Raw genomic sequence first — 18750 nt, 5'->3', positions numbered from 1 at the left:
TACAATCAAAATATACCAGTTTACCGAGCCAAGCAGCTTTAACACAGAAAAAGCTAAAATATACCGAAGGCTATATTTGGTATATCGATATACTATTACATTTTAAAATATACCAATATACCAGAATGCCAACAAAAGCAGCTTAAGCCCGAAGAAGTACTAAAGGGCTTTATTTGGTATATCTATATACTATTACATTCGAAATATACCATAGAAGCTGGATACCTCTGAAGCCGTTTTTGCCAGACGGACAAACGCTGATCAAGAATAAACATACTTCATGAGGTCGAAGCTTAATTCAGCTTGTTACATATGTACATGTGCTGGAGTCACATTGGAGGTACTTATCATACCCGTCTACCCTATGGGCAGCGGGTATTCAAAATATATAAACAACTAAAAAAGATGGCCAAAGATGATGGGGTCGTCCGATTCTATACAGCGGATACTATTAGCTGGCCTTTTGTCATGTTGTTGTCTAATTTCTGTTGTTGTTTCAACGTGTTGTGTTTTTGTTGACTTTTAATGATGTGAAAGAAAGCTCTCTTTTCGGTGTGCTGTACGCTTCTAATGACCCAGCTGCTGTTGCCTCTACTGCTGCTGCTGCCGTCGCCGCCCTGCTGCCAGAGTTAGATCTATTGTCAGCGCTCTATCAAAATATTTCAAATAGAAAACGCAGCTGAAAATGTGTGTAATCTTCTGTGAGTTTGCTAGCATGCAAATCTTAGCCAGCGGCCATGGAGCAGCTAATCAATCAATATGTTTTGAAGCACAGTAGTCGAAGTCAGAGCCAAAGTCAAGTCAAGTCAAGAGAGTCAACGGAGTCAGGCAGTCGAGTCATAAATATACGACTATGTGAACGCGCAGACAACACTTCAACAACAGCAACGCAGCTTAGCAAATCCCTGAGATAAATAATTAGCCATCATCTTGGTTGCCCAACAAAATGTGCAACAGAAGCTGCTAAGGCAAAAATGATTTAGCTGAAATTCAAAACTTTCGCCACAGCCATAATGAATGGTACCTATTGGCAGTTTTTGGCCACTGCCCAGCAAAACTTTAACTTGGCTAACGCACAGCGGGTGAGAAATTGAACTGGAAGTCAAGCGGTGTCCAAGGGATATCGAGACTACCTAAATAAATATCTTTGCATATATTTAAGACTGTGATTGAAATTTATTTATCAAAGCAAACTGTATCGATTTCGATTGGAAATCACAATGTGCTAACTTCCTTTTGCTCTTTCGCTTATTGCCCTTGATGAGGTCATTAAATTTGCACTGCTTTTTAATGATATTTGTTAGACATCTAATAATAATAATCATATTGTCTTCATTTAGTAGAGTTAAGAATATAATTCATAGCTTATAACAAAAGCCATTTGTTTTATGTTAATAACAATGTATTTGCTCTTTACCGGATAATATGTTATTAACTACATATGTTTACTTTAATGTCATATAATTAAATAATATATGTATAATAAAGATTTAAACATTTTGTCTCTGCTTCTTAATATATTTGGTTCTTCAGTTTAATATTTTTAATTTTCTCAAATTGGTATTTACTTTTAAACGCTAATAATGAATTTGAGTTTCCTCTAAACGCCACTTAATAGTTTTCACAATATTACAATTATCATTTCAAATTAAAGTTCATAACAAAAGACATTTGTCTTATGTTAATAACAATGTATTTGTTCTTAGTTATTAGTTGCATACATATGTATTGTATGTTCATTTTAATATCATAGTATTATATATTTTGTCAGTTGAGTCGAAGACAGTAGCAACCATTACTCTCTTTGCTATTAAACGAAGTATTAAATACAAGATTTAATATAATAAATAAATCATATTTTATCAGAAAAATACTACAATATTGCAAGATGATTACGATAGCTTTGAAGCAGTTTAAAAGTTTCATTAGTTTTTTGTACAGATTTTTTCTTATTTATTAATTTTTTCTTATTCTGTTTTTATAGACTTATTTTACTATTCATATGAACAACAGGAACTTGGAAAAGTTTGAAAACTTTTCCACAATTTTAAAATTGTTATTCTTTGCAGTTTATTTTTTTTATAAATTCCATTTTCACCTTTACATTATAAACCCATTTTAATGACATAACTTCCAAATACGTTTATTAAATTCTGATCCTGTTTCTAGCAATTATTCAAGATCTTCTTTCTACATTAATATGCTTAGTTTTTTAAGACTACTTTTAGTATCTATATGAACAACGATATTTTATATAAGTTTAATAGATTTCTTGACATTTTTTCTCTGCTCCTTAATAAGTTTATTTCTTCCGTTTAATCCTCAAATTTTTAGAAATTGCTCTTACATATAACTTTTACTATTCATATGTACAACAAGTGATCTGTATCATTAAGCACTTGAAAAACCCCTTTACGAAAAGCTGAGAGGTGACTAGAATTGTGCTGAGACTTCTTCTCGTGCCAGATATTGTCAGAGCGAAGTTGTTGTGACTTAACCCAATTTAGGTGGGCCAACAATGAATTATTTTTGTGTTGCGAGCATTTTCCTTGTTAGTGTGCTGCAATTTGGTCTCTGAATGCGCGAAATTTCATTTCCAACTAATAAAAAACGGTTACCCGTTGCGGCGGCTTAAACTCTAATTAACGCCTCATGTGCGGTGCAAGAAGGTGAAGAGCCAAAGCCAAAGCCAAAGTCAAAGCCAAGTGCCACAGCAGCGACAGAGATTGTCTCGCTCTCCCTCTCCCTCTCACTCTTCTTTAGCTGCCATCAACGTCCCCCTACATTCAGCCCATCGTAATGCTATAAATGTCTTATGTCTTATGTCTTGCTGCTGCTGCTGTTGCTTTTGTGCCCATTCTGTCTGCTTGAGAACGTTGAGATGAGGAGTTGTGATAGAGAGAGAGAGAGAGAGAGAGAGGAAAGTAGGGGAGAAGCCACTTGGCTGTATTTTTTGACTCGGCTAAAGACAATCTTTTATGGCATTTATTCTCACCAATTAGACGCACTTTAAGGGGTCATTAAATGTATATGATTTTATTATTATTAATAATTTCAGTTTATGCATTTTGAAAATCCTATGTGCGAGTGCCAACTAACATCTAATTGCAGAGTCAAACTCGAAAGGCATGGACAAAGCCTCTTTCAATCTAACCAATCTCTAAAGACTCGGTTAACAGTTCTTTTGGGTGTAGATTGTTTGCTGTTGTCGCTGTCAATTTTGTTGTTGGTGTTGTTTACTGATATTGTTGTTGTGGTTGTGGTTGTTGTTGGTATAGTCGAGTTTTTAACGCGTTTAGCTTCCGGTTGAAGTCGTAAAAACAAAAACTGCTCCTCTTTCGACTATGGGCCATGTTAGCGCTCGTTGTTGTTGTTGTTGTTGCTTGGTGTTTGGCTTTTACGATTTACTTTTTTTTTCGCCACGCTGTGTTTTTACACCTCGTTTTTTACACTTGAAACTTTTTTATATGCTTGTTTCTTGATAATTTTTTTTGTGTCCCTCTTTTTATGTTTTCATTTTTTCAGTTCAGTTTTTTCTTTATTGTTTTTTTTTGCCCGTCGACGCACGTTAATTGAATTTGTGGCATGGTTACGCCCACCCGGCCTCCCCGCCTGATGCTCCAAACCAGAGCAACTCTCCAGTTATTGTCTATTTGCTGTGCCATTTATTTAATTATATCGCCGCTGACTGCCTTTCTAGCCATCTATTTGCTGTTACCTGCTGCCTGCCTGCCGGCTGCTTGCCATTTACCTGGCCCCCTCTGCGTTCGCTACTCAATAATAATTTGCATTTTTCAGCTGCTTAATCCACAGCTCGTTGTTTTTTTCTTTGCATTTGGTTTTTAGTTTTTAATTGCCAGGAAATAGTCGAGCTTTTTGCTTGAATACCCAGCATACAGACAATAAAGCCCAAGCATGAATTGCATTCAGAAGTGTGTTTGCTTTTTCATTCGTATTTTTCTTTTCATTTTTTTTTTTTTGTTGATTGCTCAATTTCAATTTCAATTTCTTCATTCTATTTTGTGAGCAACGCCAATTGCAGTCAGTTTCTTTAATTCCATTCAATCTGCAGTTGCAGTTGCTTTAAAATTGAACATTTAGCAAAGTTTCAAACCGATTTTTGCTAACAGCAAATGTTGCTGCTACTTCAGGCGCAAGTTTTTTGCTGCATACTTTTTGGCTGTCAGCTTAAGTGAAGCTGCTGTGCAGAAGTTTTTCTATGCATGCATACGTATTTTAATGTACACATACTTCAAAGCTTATTTCCTATTTATTATTTATTAAATGTAGAATCTATACAAAATCTGAGTTTGAATTTTATTATAAGAATAAAATTATTTATTTTCGAAGACTTTGGCAGTGCAATACACATTACACAAGACGTCACACAAAAATATAGCATACTTTTGTGAGCTACGAGTGCTACAAAGAATGATAGTATATGTATTTAAAAATTTCAATGAATAAATAAAAACGCATTTATCTGTAGTGTATTTCATTTAATATCTCATATTTAGTTTAAAATTTATTTTTGCTCGTTTAGGCTTTTATACAAAAACTGATTTTTCGATTTATAAAATAATAGAAAAAAACACTGCTGGAAATTTCTTGAATAATACTTAAATAGATTAAATTATGGGGGATAAATAAGAGAATTTTACAATTGAAATTAAAAATTTTTGCATATGCGATTTAATTTGTTCGTTGAATATGTTTATGATTAATATTAACTTTACATATGTGTATATTTTCATAAAAGTATTAAAGCAAGTTATATATTTATATACTCATTTTTGTTATGCTTCGTTCTTAATAATTGCTGATGCTGCTGCTGCCTTGCCAAACAGTTTCTAACTGTACAACTTGTTGCTAAATCTGTTTAATTAATGCATTAATCAAAACTAAAAGAGGGCGAGTAAGATAAAAAGAAGCTGCATATTAATTTGGCACGCATGGGAGTTGGATTTGCAGCCGGGGAATTGCTGTCAAAGAAACTGCGTATAATATATACAATTAATAAGTGAGTGAACAAAGGGAGGAGAAGGAGAAGAGGGGCTATGTTACAGATTTTCAGAACGCTCTTTATAAATATTCATTACAAATGATTTGTATAACAAACTGCGCCTTAGAACTAATTAAATAGTTATATTTATGCATATTTTAAATTATCGATTATTTGTTATTACATATTACATATCCGATATATATATACTATTACGATGTATGACCAAATTTTGGTAGCAACTAAAAACAAAAAAACTTCTGCTCAACTTTACACACAGCACACACACACACATGTATACAACACACACATTCACTCACACACACACACACGCATCCCAGTTATAGTTGTAGTTGTAGTTTTAGTTTCAGTTTAATTGTTAACTTGGCGAGACTCAATTGGCTCAGTCGACTTATAAAAGCATATATAGTCCTAGATAAACCTATGTATAGCCCATATCTATATATATATATGTTGTGTGTATATATATTTTGTATATAGTAGATAGTAGTCGGCAAACTCAATTCAATCGTTGGCCATGCAATAGCCAGAATAGGTCTGTATGTTGTCCTCGAGGAAACTCTCGCCCGTTATGACGCCCGACTGCGTGTGATGGCTGGGACAACGATGTCCTTTGGGGCATTGGCACAGCGAGTTGATGTTGACCTCGTCGAGGAACTCCTGACGCTTACGCACCGTGAACAGCTTGCAGGGCTGCTTGCGCTGGCAGCGTAGACGCTAAGCACAGAAGAAACACACAAGGATTAGTTTCGGGGGTTTACAGAAGAGAAAGTAGGGAAAACTTACAGTCAACGGCGAGCAGGCGAAGAGATAGCGATAGACTGTGCTATCGTTGGCAACGGGTTCGCGTTTCGTCAGATAGGTGACCGAGTTCTTGGGACAGCGACAGTGCACAATCTGCTCGGTGACATTCAATTCCGCTGCCGTAGTCAACGTCCAGGTGTAATCACGAAAGTGCCTAAGGAAAGAACAGAAAAATACAGGCAATTAGTAAAGGATTCACTTGCTGACGAGCTTCACAATCGAACTCACTTGCAAACGGGCAACTTGTGCACCGGCTGACAGAGCTTATAGTGTCGCGTCTTGTCCGCAATCGTGTGTCCATCCTCCACGCCCAGACTGCTCGGACAGCCGCCAATGTAGCTGGTCGCCTCCTTGAGGCCACGATGTCCCGAATGTCGCATGTGCGTCGAACCTCGCGGTTGTGGCAAGTGTGGCAACTCGTTGTCCGTCAACTCCTCGTAGCCGGATTGCGGCAAAGCTTCGTTGTAGTCAGGGGAACGTTCCAGATAATCGCCCGACTGCAGCTGCAAATCATCTTCGTAGACTGCGCCCAATTTCTGCATCAGTTTCTTCAGGTGTAAACTCTCGAATTTCTTGTCCTGAAACTCGCCGAGTAGCAATCGCTTGTGCTGCAACATTTTCTCCTTCTCGTAGTAGTTGCGATACTTCTGTTCGTGTCCGGCATGTGGATGCTCGTGATGATGGAGGATGACATTGTTGGGCATGCGATTCGATTCCGGACAGCGACATTGTCGCTCAATCCAAGGCGACTCATAAAGATCGATCTTAGAGCAGACCGCATTGGGTGCACACACCGGCAAATCCTCTTCCGAGTCCTGCAAGCAAGTGAAAGGAAACCGGTTTGTGTTAATGGCATTTTGAGGGAGACATTTGCATAGGCAAGTGGACAAGTCATTGAAATAATTTCATTCATTGGATTTGCTCCAACTTTTCAAGTGGCCATTCACGACAATATTCATAGTATTCAAACGATTTCCCCCCCACCCACACACACATACACATATTTCGGCTGCATTAGCATTCAGGGGATTCCCGTTAACTTGATTAACATTGCCTGCCATATAGGAGTATGTGGCTGATGTTTGAGTGTTTGTTAGAGCGTGTTTGTTTGGGGTCCGGACAGATACTTTTCATTAATTGAATTCCCAAGGCCTCGAAAGTTGTCACATTCGAGTCGCAGCTTGTTTACTTAATCCTTCGGTCCTTTTTGCACACTGCCACACCATTAAAGCTTATGTTACTAGCTGTCTTTGTTGTCCGTTTGGCTGTTTCATGTTGTTCTCCCTGTTGTTATACCCGGTAACGATAGAGTAAAAGGGTAAAAGAATTCTTAAGAGACTTTTCTGACATCGTGTTTGTATCTGTCTTTCCATCTGTCTATCTAGACTTTTCTAACATCATGTTTGCATCTGTCTTTCTGTCTGTCCATCTGAATTAACCTCTCGATATAGGTGACTATTAAAGTTGGAGCTAAGAAATTTGTTTATTATATTTCATCTTATTGTACAGATTTGAAATATGATTTAGAATTCGAGTTTTTCTCTGATGCTTCCTCTGTTTTATCAAATTTGTTTAAACATATGTATATGTATGTATGTCTCTTATAAAAAATTGATAATTAATAAACTGAAACTCTGCACTAATTATTTTATTTTCATGTTCTAAATAGATTTAAGTGACTGTTGGAATTAGAGCTATTATATTTAATTCAAATGCTCTTTTCTTAATGTAGACAAACCCAATATGATTTAAAATTAAATTACAAATTCTGAAACTTCTCAAAAATGCATTCTACAAATTGAATTTGTATTTGTGTGAGCAGAACTTTAAGAAAGATGAGTTTGATTGTTTTATTTCAATGATCGATACATATGAAATTATGTAAATTTATCTACCCGGTATACCAAAGTCTAGCATATTGTAGTGTAGCTTTCGGTCTGTTGTTGTCGTTGGGGGCCATAAACATAAAATCCAACTAGCAACTGCGGACTTTGGTTCTGTTTTCGTTTCGTTTCGTATTCGATTTGCTGCGTTTTTATTATGTGTCGTCTGCTGCTTCAACGCTTGTCATTGTCCTTTCTCATTTGATTTTATTGTATGGCACTCTAGTGACAACAGCAACAACAGCGACAACAACAACAACAGCGACAACAGCAACTCGCATATGAGCAACATCTTCCACAGGTTTCCAATGAAATTATCGAAAGCAATCAATTTTTTAAGTGGAACTGTTTTCAACTCGTACCTTTTGACATTCACTCCAAGCTTCTCCCTTTGCACCTGCCTCGCACCCCGCACCCCGCACTACCTGACCCGAAAAGTCCTTTAGCCCCGGTTCCCTTGTTCCGTGATCCCTGAGCCGCTCTTCGTACCCGAACTCCGATTCGTAACTCTGCTTTGCAGCTATCTACTTAGCGAGTCCGTGTCGAACCGGAAGTCCGGAAGTGATTTAGTGCAGACGAGCCGACGGATGTAAATAAATAAGTGCAGCACACACTCTCACACACACGCACACATTAACACTCACACTCCATGTGTGTGTCTTCAAAAGGGATTAGCACTGAAACAGGAAGTAAAGCAAAGCAAAGCCAAAGCCAAACAGGTTGCATGCCTGACCTTTTACCTTTGCCACTAACTGTCAGTGCTGCTCTCCCTTCTCTCTCTCTCTCTCTCTCTCTTTCTCTTTTGACTACTCTCTCTTTCGGTTGCGGAAGCAGTCCGTCGACTTCCTTGTTGTTCTTCAGCAGGCTTCTTCATTTGCCGCTCTTTATTAGTTTTATTTACTTCCGCTCCGCATTTTTACTTCCGCATCGCGCGATTCCCACGCGTTTTTGACCTACTTTTTGTCCTTGTTTTTGTGTGTTTTGGCCCCTTGGCAGCTGCACCTGCCCCCGCTCCAGCTGCATACTACGAACTACGCGAGTTCCTGTTGTTCTCGCTGCGAACCTTAACCCTTTGTTGACAGATTTCAAACATTTTTCCATATTACGCTCCTCCCCCCCGCACTCTACTCAGATTATTAGGATTCCTATGGATTCGGTGCGGGGATCGCGCGTTGACGCACTTGTGAGGGAAACCTTTGTCGTGCTGGCTGGCAGGATATGCTTATGTAAGGAGCTGCCTCCTTCAGAGTACTGCGTTCCTTCGTTCCTGCTGTAAGCAGCGTGGGAAATGCTTTGAAATACGAGTAGCTCCCCGCAAAAAATCCGCTTTGTTTTACTGGACTCATGCTGTGCCACTTGAGAGAGAAGCAGTGGGGAGGAAGCGCATTTTACATATTGATAGGCAAATGTGTGTTGGAAGGTGGCTGCCAACGAAATCTGCCACAGATAAACAACACATAACAGAACAGAATTAGAGGGAAAGGGAAGCTACTACGTCAGCTGAAGTTCCCGCAAGAAAGTTTATGCCAAGACAGTAAAAGTTGCTGCTGAAAGCAAACAAAATAGCGACAGAGATAGCAACCGAGAGAGAGAGACACAAAACTCACACCGGATTTCCGGTTTAACGCGTCAAACTCTCAGTGGACAAGAGAGTAGGGAGAGATGGGAGCTCCCTCTAACCCAGCTTGCCACGACGACACTTTATAATTTGCTGTGCAGCACGCGCGCCACGTCACGACGCCACCAACAATTAGCCTCGTGTGTCAAAGTGCAGAGGTGCCAAAAGGGGAGCGAAGAGCAGGAGGTGGAGCATGAGGAAGCAGCGGAAGCTGAGACAATACGCGTAGTGCTTGCAACGTGATGCGGCAAGCAGTGTGCAACTTTTGAAAGACTTTACAAACAGCGTTGGGTGATTGAATTGGATTGCAATGAGTGAAGAGGAGGAGGAGGCGAAGAGTGAAGTAGAGAGGCGACTTTAAGAGCTGTCAAAGGGTTTTACGCACGCTCATTTAATTGAATCGAATTAACCCCCAAGAACCCCACAACACAGAACACAAAAAGCTGTAGCTGTAGCTATAGTTGCCACCGCCTCGTCATGCCTCATGTGGCTGGGGGCATGCTTGGAATGTTGCAAGCACCGGAAGCGTCTTGCCTCAAGATGCGACAATGACGCGCACAATTAGGGAAGGGGAAAGGGGAGAGAGGAGAACGGTCACATTGCTGGCATGCCAATGCAACAAACAGTTGGGCTCAGTCCACTCATTAGCCCAATGGGGGAAGCCTTTGATTGTCGCCAGCAAAAGCGAACGTAATTCGAGCCAAAAGGTCCAAGCAGGGAAGGGGGGGAGAATGGTGAAAGAGGGATTGATTCGAACTAAAACTGGCTGACTGCACCTGCCGCTATCAATAACCCAAAACGCTTGACATGACGTGCGCAAAACTCGGCAACAAAAGGACGCGCCACAAAAGAACGCACACACACATGGATGCATATGTGTGTGTGTATGTGTGTTGCCAATCAGTGACATAAATTTGTGAATGCCGGAAGATGCCTTGCTTAAGAATGCCAGGGTCGATGGTTCGCTGGTGTTTGGTTCCCATGAGGGCGTTGACGCACAAAGACGCACACGATCGACAGACGTTGCACACAGCCGAAAGGGAGGATGCTGCACATGCGCCGCTGCCGCCGATGTTGCTGTTGCCGCTGGGACCGTTAGGCAGCCGCCTGGCACAAGTGTCTAGCAGCAGCAGCAGCAGGTAGTTGCAACAAATCTTCCTGCTGCCGCTTCTTCTTCTTCTGCTGTTATCTTTTGTCTGTGCGTTAATGATTTTTCTATACATTTCCTTTTGCTGCAACTGCAACTGCAGCAACTGTTGTTGTTCTTGCCCCATGACGGAGAATTATGCAATCTGGCGTCGTGGAAACATGTGGCCAGATTTCGAGACTGAGTCTCTGGGGCAGCGTTTTAGGAAGGCGGAAGTGCTCTTTGGTCACCTCACGCTGTTTACACGAAAATTCAATTAAAATTGAAAATTGTTTTTCAAGCGGAAGTCAACGAGAGAGAGAGATAGAGTGAGAGGAGAGGGGGATAGAGAGCAGCTTCTCTGCGGAAGTCACACGGAAGTTGTTTAGGCCAGCGCCAGCAACAACAACTTCCACTTAATCTTCATCCGCCTCGAGCCAAGCTGCTCTCCAAATTGTTCTTCTTCTGCAAGCGTTTTTTCTTCTTTTTCTCATTTTTTTTGTTGTTTTGTAGAAATTCCAATGAAAACATTAAGACTGGGACGCCATAGAGAGTGTGCCGGAAGTAGAAGCTGATTCAGTGCTTGTTCTCACCCGAGACACACATATTTTGCATAGTCCAACTTTTGACTTTGTAGCTTAAGCTGTAAATGAAGCAGCAGCAGAGTGAAGAGAGGAGAGATGGTAGATGGTAGAGGGGGAGAGCGGGAAGTGGGGCAACTGGCCGTGCCACTTTGGCGCGCCTTAACGGAAACATGCCAACCTCAACAGCAACAACAGCAGAGGAAGAAGCAACAACAGCAACGGCAGCAGCATAAAAATTTCATTCATAAAAGTGCAAAAATGCCAAAAGGAAGCAAACCACAGGCAACAGCAACAACAACAACAACAAAAAAAAAACGGTCAATTGTTGTTGTCAAAGGGAAGGGGAGTGATCAGTAGAAGAGGGGATTTGAATTGGTTAGGCTGGAACTGGTTTGGTTTGCCTGTCTTGCAGCCAATTGCAGGCAGCAGGCAACAGGCAAGAAGCCAGCAACAAGCTTCAACATGTTGTTGTTGTCCATTGTTGCCTGGCAGCAGCAGCAGCAACAGCAACACTGGATTTTGCGTAGCTTGTTGATCGTCACAATTAATGAACGTCGTCTACGCACACGGACATCCACTAACCACATCCACATTCACATTCACATTTAGTTGCACATCCACATCCTCAGTCAGCATGTTGCTGCTGCTGCTGCTGCTTCGGTTGCTGTGGCCGCAAAACGGAAAAAAGCAATTCATTCATTCATTCAAAAAGGGGAGACAACAACAACAGCAACAACAACAATAAGCTGGCATAGTTGCTGCCTTGTGTAATTGTTGCTTTGGCCAAACCGCAAAATGTTGCTGCTGCTGCTGCACTGTAAACATGTTGCTTGGCAGCAGCAGCAGCAGCAACAGTTGCTCTCAACTGCTGCCTCCTTTTACGCTCAGCTAAATAAATCAATCTTGCTGCTGCTATTGTTGTTGCTCAGCATTTTTATGAATGAAAAGTTGCTGCCGCGACGCGACGATCGTTGTTGTTGCTGTTGTTGGCTGGGTGTTGCTGCTGTTGTTTTTCGCAATTTTTAATGAATGACAACGGCAAAACAATTGCGCGTAGCAGCTTGTTGTTGTTTTGTGGCCTTTTTTGGCTGTCTGTTAATTATGCTCAAGTTGCAGTTGCTTGTTGTTGCTGTTGTTCGCTCCATTTGTCGATGATCGCTTGTTGTTTAGTTTAATGAACACATGCGCACTCGTTGTTGTTGTTGTTGCTGAGCGGTTTTTATGAATGAATGAATCAACAACAACAGCAGCAGCAATACGCTGCGTATTTATAGTTATTTATTTTTGCTGGCGTTGTAAACAATGCGCCTTTGGCACGTAATTAGCACACTTACAGATAGCAGCAGCAACTACACAACAGCAACAACAGCAGCAATAGTAGAAGCAACAACCCAAATTGGAGCGTGTCCGTCAATAACTGTAACAAGGTCTTGGCTGAAACGGAAACTCGCCCGGCCAGCCAAATATTTCCGTTCGATTTTTCCCGAATGCGTTTGCGTTTTGTGGCAAGTGGCAACAACAGCAGCTAAAGCAGCAACCACAACGACACTAGACAAAATTGTTGCTGTTGTTGTTTATCACACACAAAATTGTTACAAGTCTAATACTACTATAAAAAAGAGGAACGAACACACAAAAAAAAGTTGACTTGGCGCGCGCGCCAGCTCCAAACTTGAGTCGATTGCCTCGAGAAACACGACAACAACAGCAGCAACAACAACAACATCAGCATCAGCAATAGGTGCAACAACAGCAACATCGGCAAAGAAAAAAGTGGGCAAACTAGTTTTTTGGTATCGAGCATCCGTTGGCTCAGGTTGTTGTAGCTTTCAGCCAGTTGTTGTTGTTGTTGTTGTAGTTGTTGCTGTTTGTTTTTTCTCAATGGAAGCTCTCTGAAATTGTGAACTGGAATTTTTTTTAGGTGAATAATTGTTGCTGTTGCTGTTGCTGTGGTTGTTGTTGTTATTCGTTTTATGCTAATGCGTTAGACATTATTAAAAGAAATATGTTTTGTTTGTTCATGCGCAAAACACTGAGAGAAACGCCCAGCAAGTTTGTATTGATTTCAACTTAAATATATTCCTTAACGATTTCTCCCAGTGTATGCTGAAGCTTCTGTTCCTGCTGTTGTTGTTGTTGTTGTTGTCTACTCTCTTCGGGGCATTTGTTTTTCTTGTTTTCGCTTTGAATCGCATTGAATAATTTCTAAATTTAGCATAAAATATCATAAATTCTTCTGGCGTGAAAGGAAAGAGAGAGAGGGAGAAAGAGAAAAAATAAATATGAATAAAATGCGAATGCGAATGCGAAGAAGTTTTTTGAAGTGGCTCAGCAACTGATCGCTGATAGTGGAAGATCTATGCACACGATGAGAGAGAGAGAGAGTATCTAAAGTCTCGAACTCGATGATGACCTTGCTGAGTTACAGCTACACACACACACACACACACACACACACATACTCACACAAACACACCCAGTTGAAAAGCAGTTATGATAAAGCTCGTAAATTTTATGACGCGACTTTTATGATGAATGCCTGCGGCTGGCATTAGCATAAAGATGACTAGTGAAGCAGCTAGCCATAAAGGGGTGAGTGACGTGAGGGGTGAGTGCTGGCAAAAATATGTGCCGAAAAACTTGACTTTACTAGACAATTGTGTGCATTGTTTTGCTGTGTGTGGAGGGTGTGGTAAAGCGATTGATAAACAACTTTTATATTTACTACAGACAAACACTGCGCTCATATTGCGCATACGCAACGTTGTGCGGAATTGGAACTTGGACTGGCGCTCGCCTTAGACAAGAAAAGAAGAATAAAAAACTAGCTGAAAAATAAATAAAAATGCCGTTTTCACACCTGGCTGCGTTCCAGCCAGCCAACAATAAAAGCACCCACGTGTCTGGGGCCAGGCCACAAAACGGGGCACAAACAACACGGCGACGAGTGGACAGACGGACAGACAGACAGATTGTAGAGACATGTTTATGCTTGATTTGTTTATGCATTTCTCAGGCGATTGGAATTTCTAGCAGCCTCTTTGATATCTCGTTTTTCGGTTTTTGGTTTTCGGTTTTCGGTGCCTGGGCTCTCGTGTCATTCAATGTCTGCCACATGCCACAAGAGCAACCGTTCATAGCCCACAGCAACAGCAACATCAGCTTTGACTGTGACTGCTTTTAGCCATGCCACGCGCATCGTTGCGAGTCTCGCGAGTTGTTTAAGCCAAATATGCGTAGCTGATCTGCTTGTATATGGCTAACAAATCACTGTTGTTGCCGTTGTTGTAGTTGTTGGTGCTGTTGTTGTAGTTGTTGATGTGTTATTCGTGTTGTTGTTACCCATTCAAACAACATTTGGACGCTCTGTCGCTTTGCCATTCATTCATAGATTGACTTGCCCAACGAAGCGAAACGTTGACGTCGCTGCCGCAGTCGCTGTTGCTGTCGCTGCTGGCGTCGCAGCTCATCAGCCGTTTACGTTTTCATTCATTCGGTTTCCACTCTCCACTTCTCTCCTCTCCACCCATCACATCGCCCTCCTCTTTCTCCTCTCCTCCTGCTGCTCTTCACACAGTTCTTGCTCATTCATCGTGCTTGCTGGCAACGCCATTTGCTGCCAGCTTCGTCGTCATCGTCGTATTTCATTCATGAATTTTCTTTCATTCAGCTTTGCCTGTGCTCCCCCCTATCTCTTTCCCTCCCTCTCTCTCTCTCTCTCTCGCACTCTGCTCGGTTGTTGTTGTTATTGTTGAAAACATTTTTAAATACCGGAACTGAATGTTTAGCGCTTTTAAGCATGGGAACTTTTTGTTTTCTTCTTCAAGAAAAATAAAGAAAAAAAGTTTATCTATTCGCTCACACTCCCTCTCTCTCTCTCGCTCTCTCTCTCTTTCTTTTGAGCGATTTTATGCGAGCTCTTCCGAAATCCCCGAAAGGAATTTTTGGCTTTTTCTTTGTTTTTGTCTATTTTAGGTGTTGTTCTCTATGCGCCGCCCGGTTTGTTGTTGTTTTTTATGCCTTCACAATTTATTGCAGACATACGGATTGGAAATTTATGGGCCATACTGATGGCTCCACCCCCCTCAACTCTTCCTCTCACCACGAAACAAAAACGAACTGAGTCGGCGATCTGTTCACCGCTGACAATTTCAAAATGCTGGGCATATTAGCGGGATTATGTGTGGTCTAATGTGTGTAAATGAGTATGGAAAAAAGGATGGCTGGAGTTGACATTCAATGGGGACTTAAACGATCTATTAAGAATTGATTTTATAGACAGAGAATGGGAGTGAATATTAAAAAGTTGTTAGAGGGTTGAATATAGTTGTGGCTGATCGTGATGAATATAGAAATGACTCAGTTAACATTGCTATTGTGATTTAATAGTTTCATTAAGGATTATGGATTTGTTTTTTTTGTGTATAGCTGATGAACAGATGCGATCCTCTACGGTTAGAAATAATGACAGCAATAGTTGTAGCAAAAATATAATAGTTATTTAGTGTATGGTATTTTTGTATTTAGTCTTTTAGTAATTAGTTTAGTGTTTAGTATTTTATATTTAGTATTATAGTATTAACTACTTAGTATTGAGTATTAGGTATTCAACATTTAGTATTTTAGTATTTATATTGAGTGTATTTTAGTATTCAATGTTAAGTATTTGGTATTTTTGAATTTATGGTTTCCTATTTAGTATTTAGTATTTTAGCATTTAAGTATTTAGTATTGAGTATTTTAGGATTTATTATTCAGTATTAAGTATCTACTGTATAGTATTTAATATTGAACAAGTAGAATTTTTGTATTTAATATTTAGTATTTTAGTGTTAAGTATTTAGTTTTGAGTATTGTATATTAAATAGTTGGTATTTAGTATGCAGTTTTTACTTTTATTAAGTGTTTATTATTTTGTATTTTCTTAGCTTATTTTTGTCATGTCTTTTATTTTCATTTCTTTTTATGTTTTTTTCCTTATTATTTTTATTCAATTCTTGGCATTTTCTTTAAGATTAATTCATAAGCTATTTCCTCTATTAACATTTCCAGGGTATAAACTTAGTCAACCTCTAAGCACAGCTTTAGAGCATTGTTTCCCTTTAGTTGTTGTTTAGATTGTCAATATTTTCGTTTTGATTGTTGTTGATATTTCACGCCTTGGCCAACTAACAACAAAAACAATATCAATAGCAACAGCAGCTAGGGAGTGTTCACTACAGTGGACACTGGACATAACAGATCGCTAACTGAAAACTCTATATTGCTGAGGGGAAAATTTGATTGAATGTTCATTGAGTTGGCTTCGCTGGAAAGATCGTATCGTTTAGTAACTCGCATGGTTTGTGGGGAACTTGGCTTAGTCATGCGGCATACAACATCAACATACAGTTCGTGCCTCATATAAAAAACATTGAACTCCCGACCCGCAGCGCTAATTGGTCTATAAGGTATCGTTGACTTTAATTGATCAAATGCGACGACAACGAAGCAGCAACAGCAACCACAACAGCAATAATAATGTTTGTCAAATGACATGGAAAACGCTGCGAGACAACAAACAACTTTCATTTTTCATATAAAGCGATTGCTGTTGTTGTTGCTGCTGTTGTTGTGTGGTTGCTGCCGCGCTGCAGTTGCAATTAAATGTGCCATAAAAAATGAAACAACTGCCCCGTTTTGTGGGTGTCAAGTGTAATGGCTGTTAAGAACGTCAATCTGTTTGTTGTATAGGGCGGCGGCTAAATATAGACAATGCCCATACTTCATACTCGCCGAGATCTCTGTCGATCCAAGTTAAGTTGAAAATCGTGGGCCCAGCCCCAAACTTGAGTGCAAAACCTGATGCTTTTCTTCATGTTGTTGGCGTGGGCATTGCAGCCAGTTACAATATGGCAACAACAACAGCAACAACAACAGTAAAAGCAAGCAAAGTTGTTGAGCAGGTGTCGCCGCATTATGCAATTGCCGACAAGTTGTTTGCATAGATCAATGCAGCCTCTGCTGTGGCTGCTCTGACTGCCAGCAACAGTTGCCGCTGTAATTAGCTGCGACTTATTTATTAGCTGTTTTGCTTTTTTTTCTTTTGACTTACCCCCACTTGATAGAGTATGCGCAGCTCCTTTGAATGCGCATGCCTGTTGTTGTTATTGTTGTTGGTGTTGCTGCTGCCGCTTAAGCGATGTTGCTGCTGCAACATTTGGCGCGCTCGCCGTTTTGCTGGCTCCGACTCCTGTTGCTCCTTCTGCTCGCTGGAGATGCTGACAACAGCAACAGTTAGCGGCTTTTCGCTGCTCGTCGTCGTCGTCGTCGTTGTGGTTGCTGTTGTAGCTGTGGCTGCTACTGCTACTGCTGCTGCTGCTGTTGGTGGCGCACCTGTTGGCAGCGTCTCTTTGGCATCGTAGATGGTGTACTCCAGCGTCTTGTGTTTGGCGCTGTCATCGCTGCCGCTGGACGTCGGCGTCAGCTCGTAGACTTCAAGCGGCAGACGCGTGCTTTGCACGCTGTTCGATAGCAGCAGCAACAACAACGGCAGCGATCTCAAGCGTATGCTGGCCATGTTTGTATATGTGTGTGTGTTCTTTGGGTGTGTTGCTGCGGCTGTTGTAATTGACACTTTTTGTGGGTTTTGTAAGCTCAGTTGTTGTTGTTGTTGTTGCTGGCAAATCGAAATCGTTGTTGATTGTTTTTCTTTTTATCTTTTTTTTTTCTTTACTGAGGGGTTGCTAAATTAGCATTGGTCAGCGCTGACTGGCTGCTGGCAGCAATTGCCCGCTTTCAGCTTTGGCCCCTGGCCCACATGCTACGATACAACGGCAACAACAACAACGAAAACAACTGGAAACTCGCGTTGCACGATTACGTTATATACTCGCAAAGCAGGTTTAAGCACACGATCGCGCGATTACCGATTAACGATCGCAGCAGCGATTATTGATTATCGATTGCACTCTCAACGGGGCAACGCTTCACTTGACTTGCAGTTGTATAATAAATATTAAAAGGTGATTTGATTTTCTTTTTCTGATTCGAAACACGCGACTCTTAAAATGCGTTTAGTTTTGAGTTGTGTGGCATGCGTCTCGGTTTCGGTTTCGGTCTTTCTTCGTCTTTTTTCGTCGTCGTCGTCGGCGTCGTCTGCTCAGGGCAACCTCACTTTTCGAACTGATCAAACAGAAAAACGAACGACGGCAACTTCTCAGCGCTGTCATCGTCGCTGTCGCAGTCGCCGTCGCTGCTTGCGTTGACGTTGTTGTCTCTCGCTCTCTTCTGTGTGTGTGTGTATTGAAGTCTTGAATGAACGCACACACACATAGCAAGCGACTGCGACTGAAGCAGCGACTGAGGCAGCGACTGTGACGTAGGCAGCAGCAACAACTGCTTGGACTGGTTGAATGAATGAATGAATGTTGTGAGACGACGCAGCAGCAGCACAGCATCCATTATGAGAGAGTGTGTGTGTATGCATGTGTGTGTGTGTGTGTGTGATTATCTATGTGTAGCTGCGGCTCGCGTGCTGCGCTCGCCCGTCGCCTGAGGCCTCAAACGACGCGACGCGACGCTGCACGCTGGACATTGGACATGAGGCGCATCCTTTAGCCCGTTTTTGCGCTCAGTGTTTATGTTTGCCTCTTTTCGTTGTTGTTGTTGTTGCTCGTGTTGTTTTTGTGTCATTTTTACTACGACCGGAAACTAATTCCTGCCCAGCGACA

General features: G+C 41.0%; 2 protein-coding genes across 2 annotated transcripts in view; one reads left to right on the top strand and one right to left on the bottom strand.

Annotated features, from left to right (window-relative positions):
• The window catches only part of LOC133845185 (elongation factor-like GTPase 1), an 88798-nt gene that overhangs the window by 53566 nt on the left and 16482 nt on the right, over positions 1-18750 (top strand). The window lies entirely within an intron of this gene.
• LOC133845190 (protein giant-lens) lies at positions 4633-18211 on the bottom strand. Its single transcript, XM_062279572.1, has 4 exons — positions 17133-18211; positions 6056-6642; positions 5810-5981; positions 4633-5740 (listed from the first exon to the last, which is right to left on the bottom strand). Exons 1-4 carry the CDS (start codon positions 17595-17597, stop codon positions 5528-5530), a joined length of 1437 nt encoding a protein of 478 aa, XP_062135556.1. The 5' UTR covers positions 17598-18211; the 3' UTR covers positions 4633-5527.

The sequence above is a fragment of the Drosophila sulfurigaster genome, chromosome 3 (assembly GCF_023558435.1).
Source record: "Drosophila sulfurigaster albostrigata strain 15112-1811.04 chromosome 3, ASM2355843v2, whole genome shotgun sequence".
NCBI lineage: Eukaryota > Metazoa > Arthropoda > Insecta > Diptera > Drosophilidae > Drosophila > Drosophila sulfurigaster.
The sequence above is the reverse complement of the archived record's forward strand: the minus strand, read 5'-3'. Positions and strand labels throughout refer to the sequence as shown.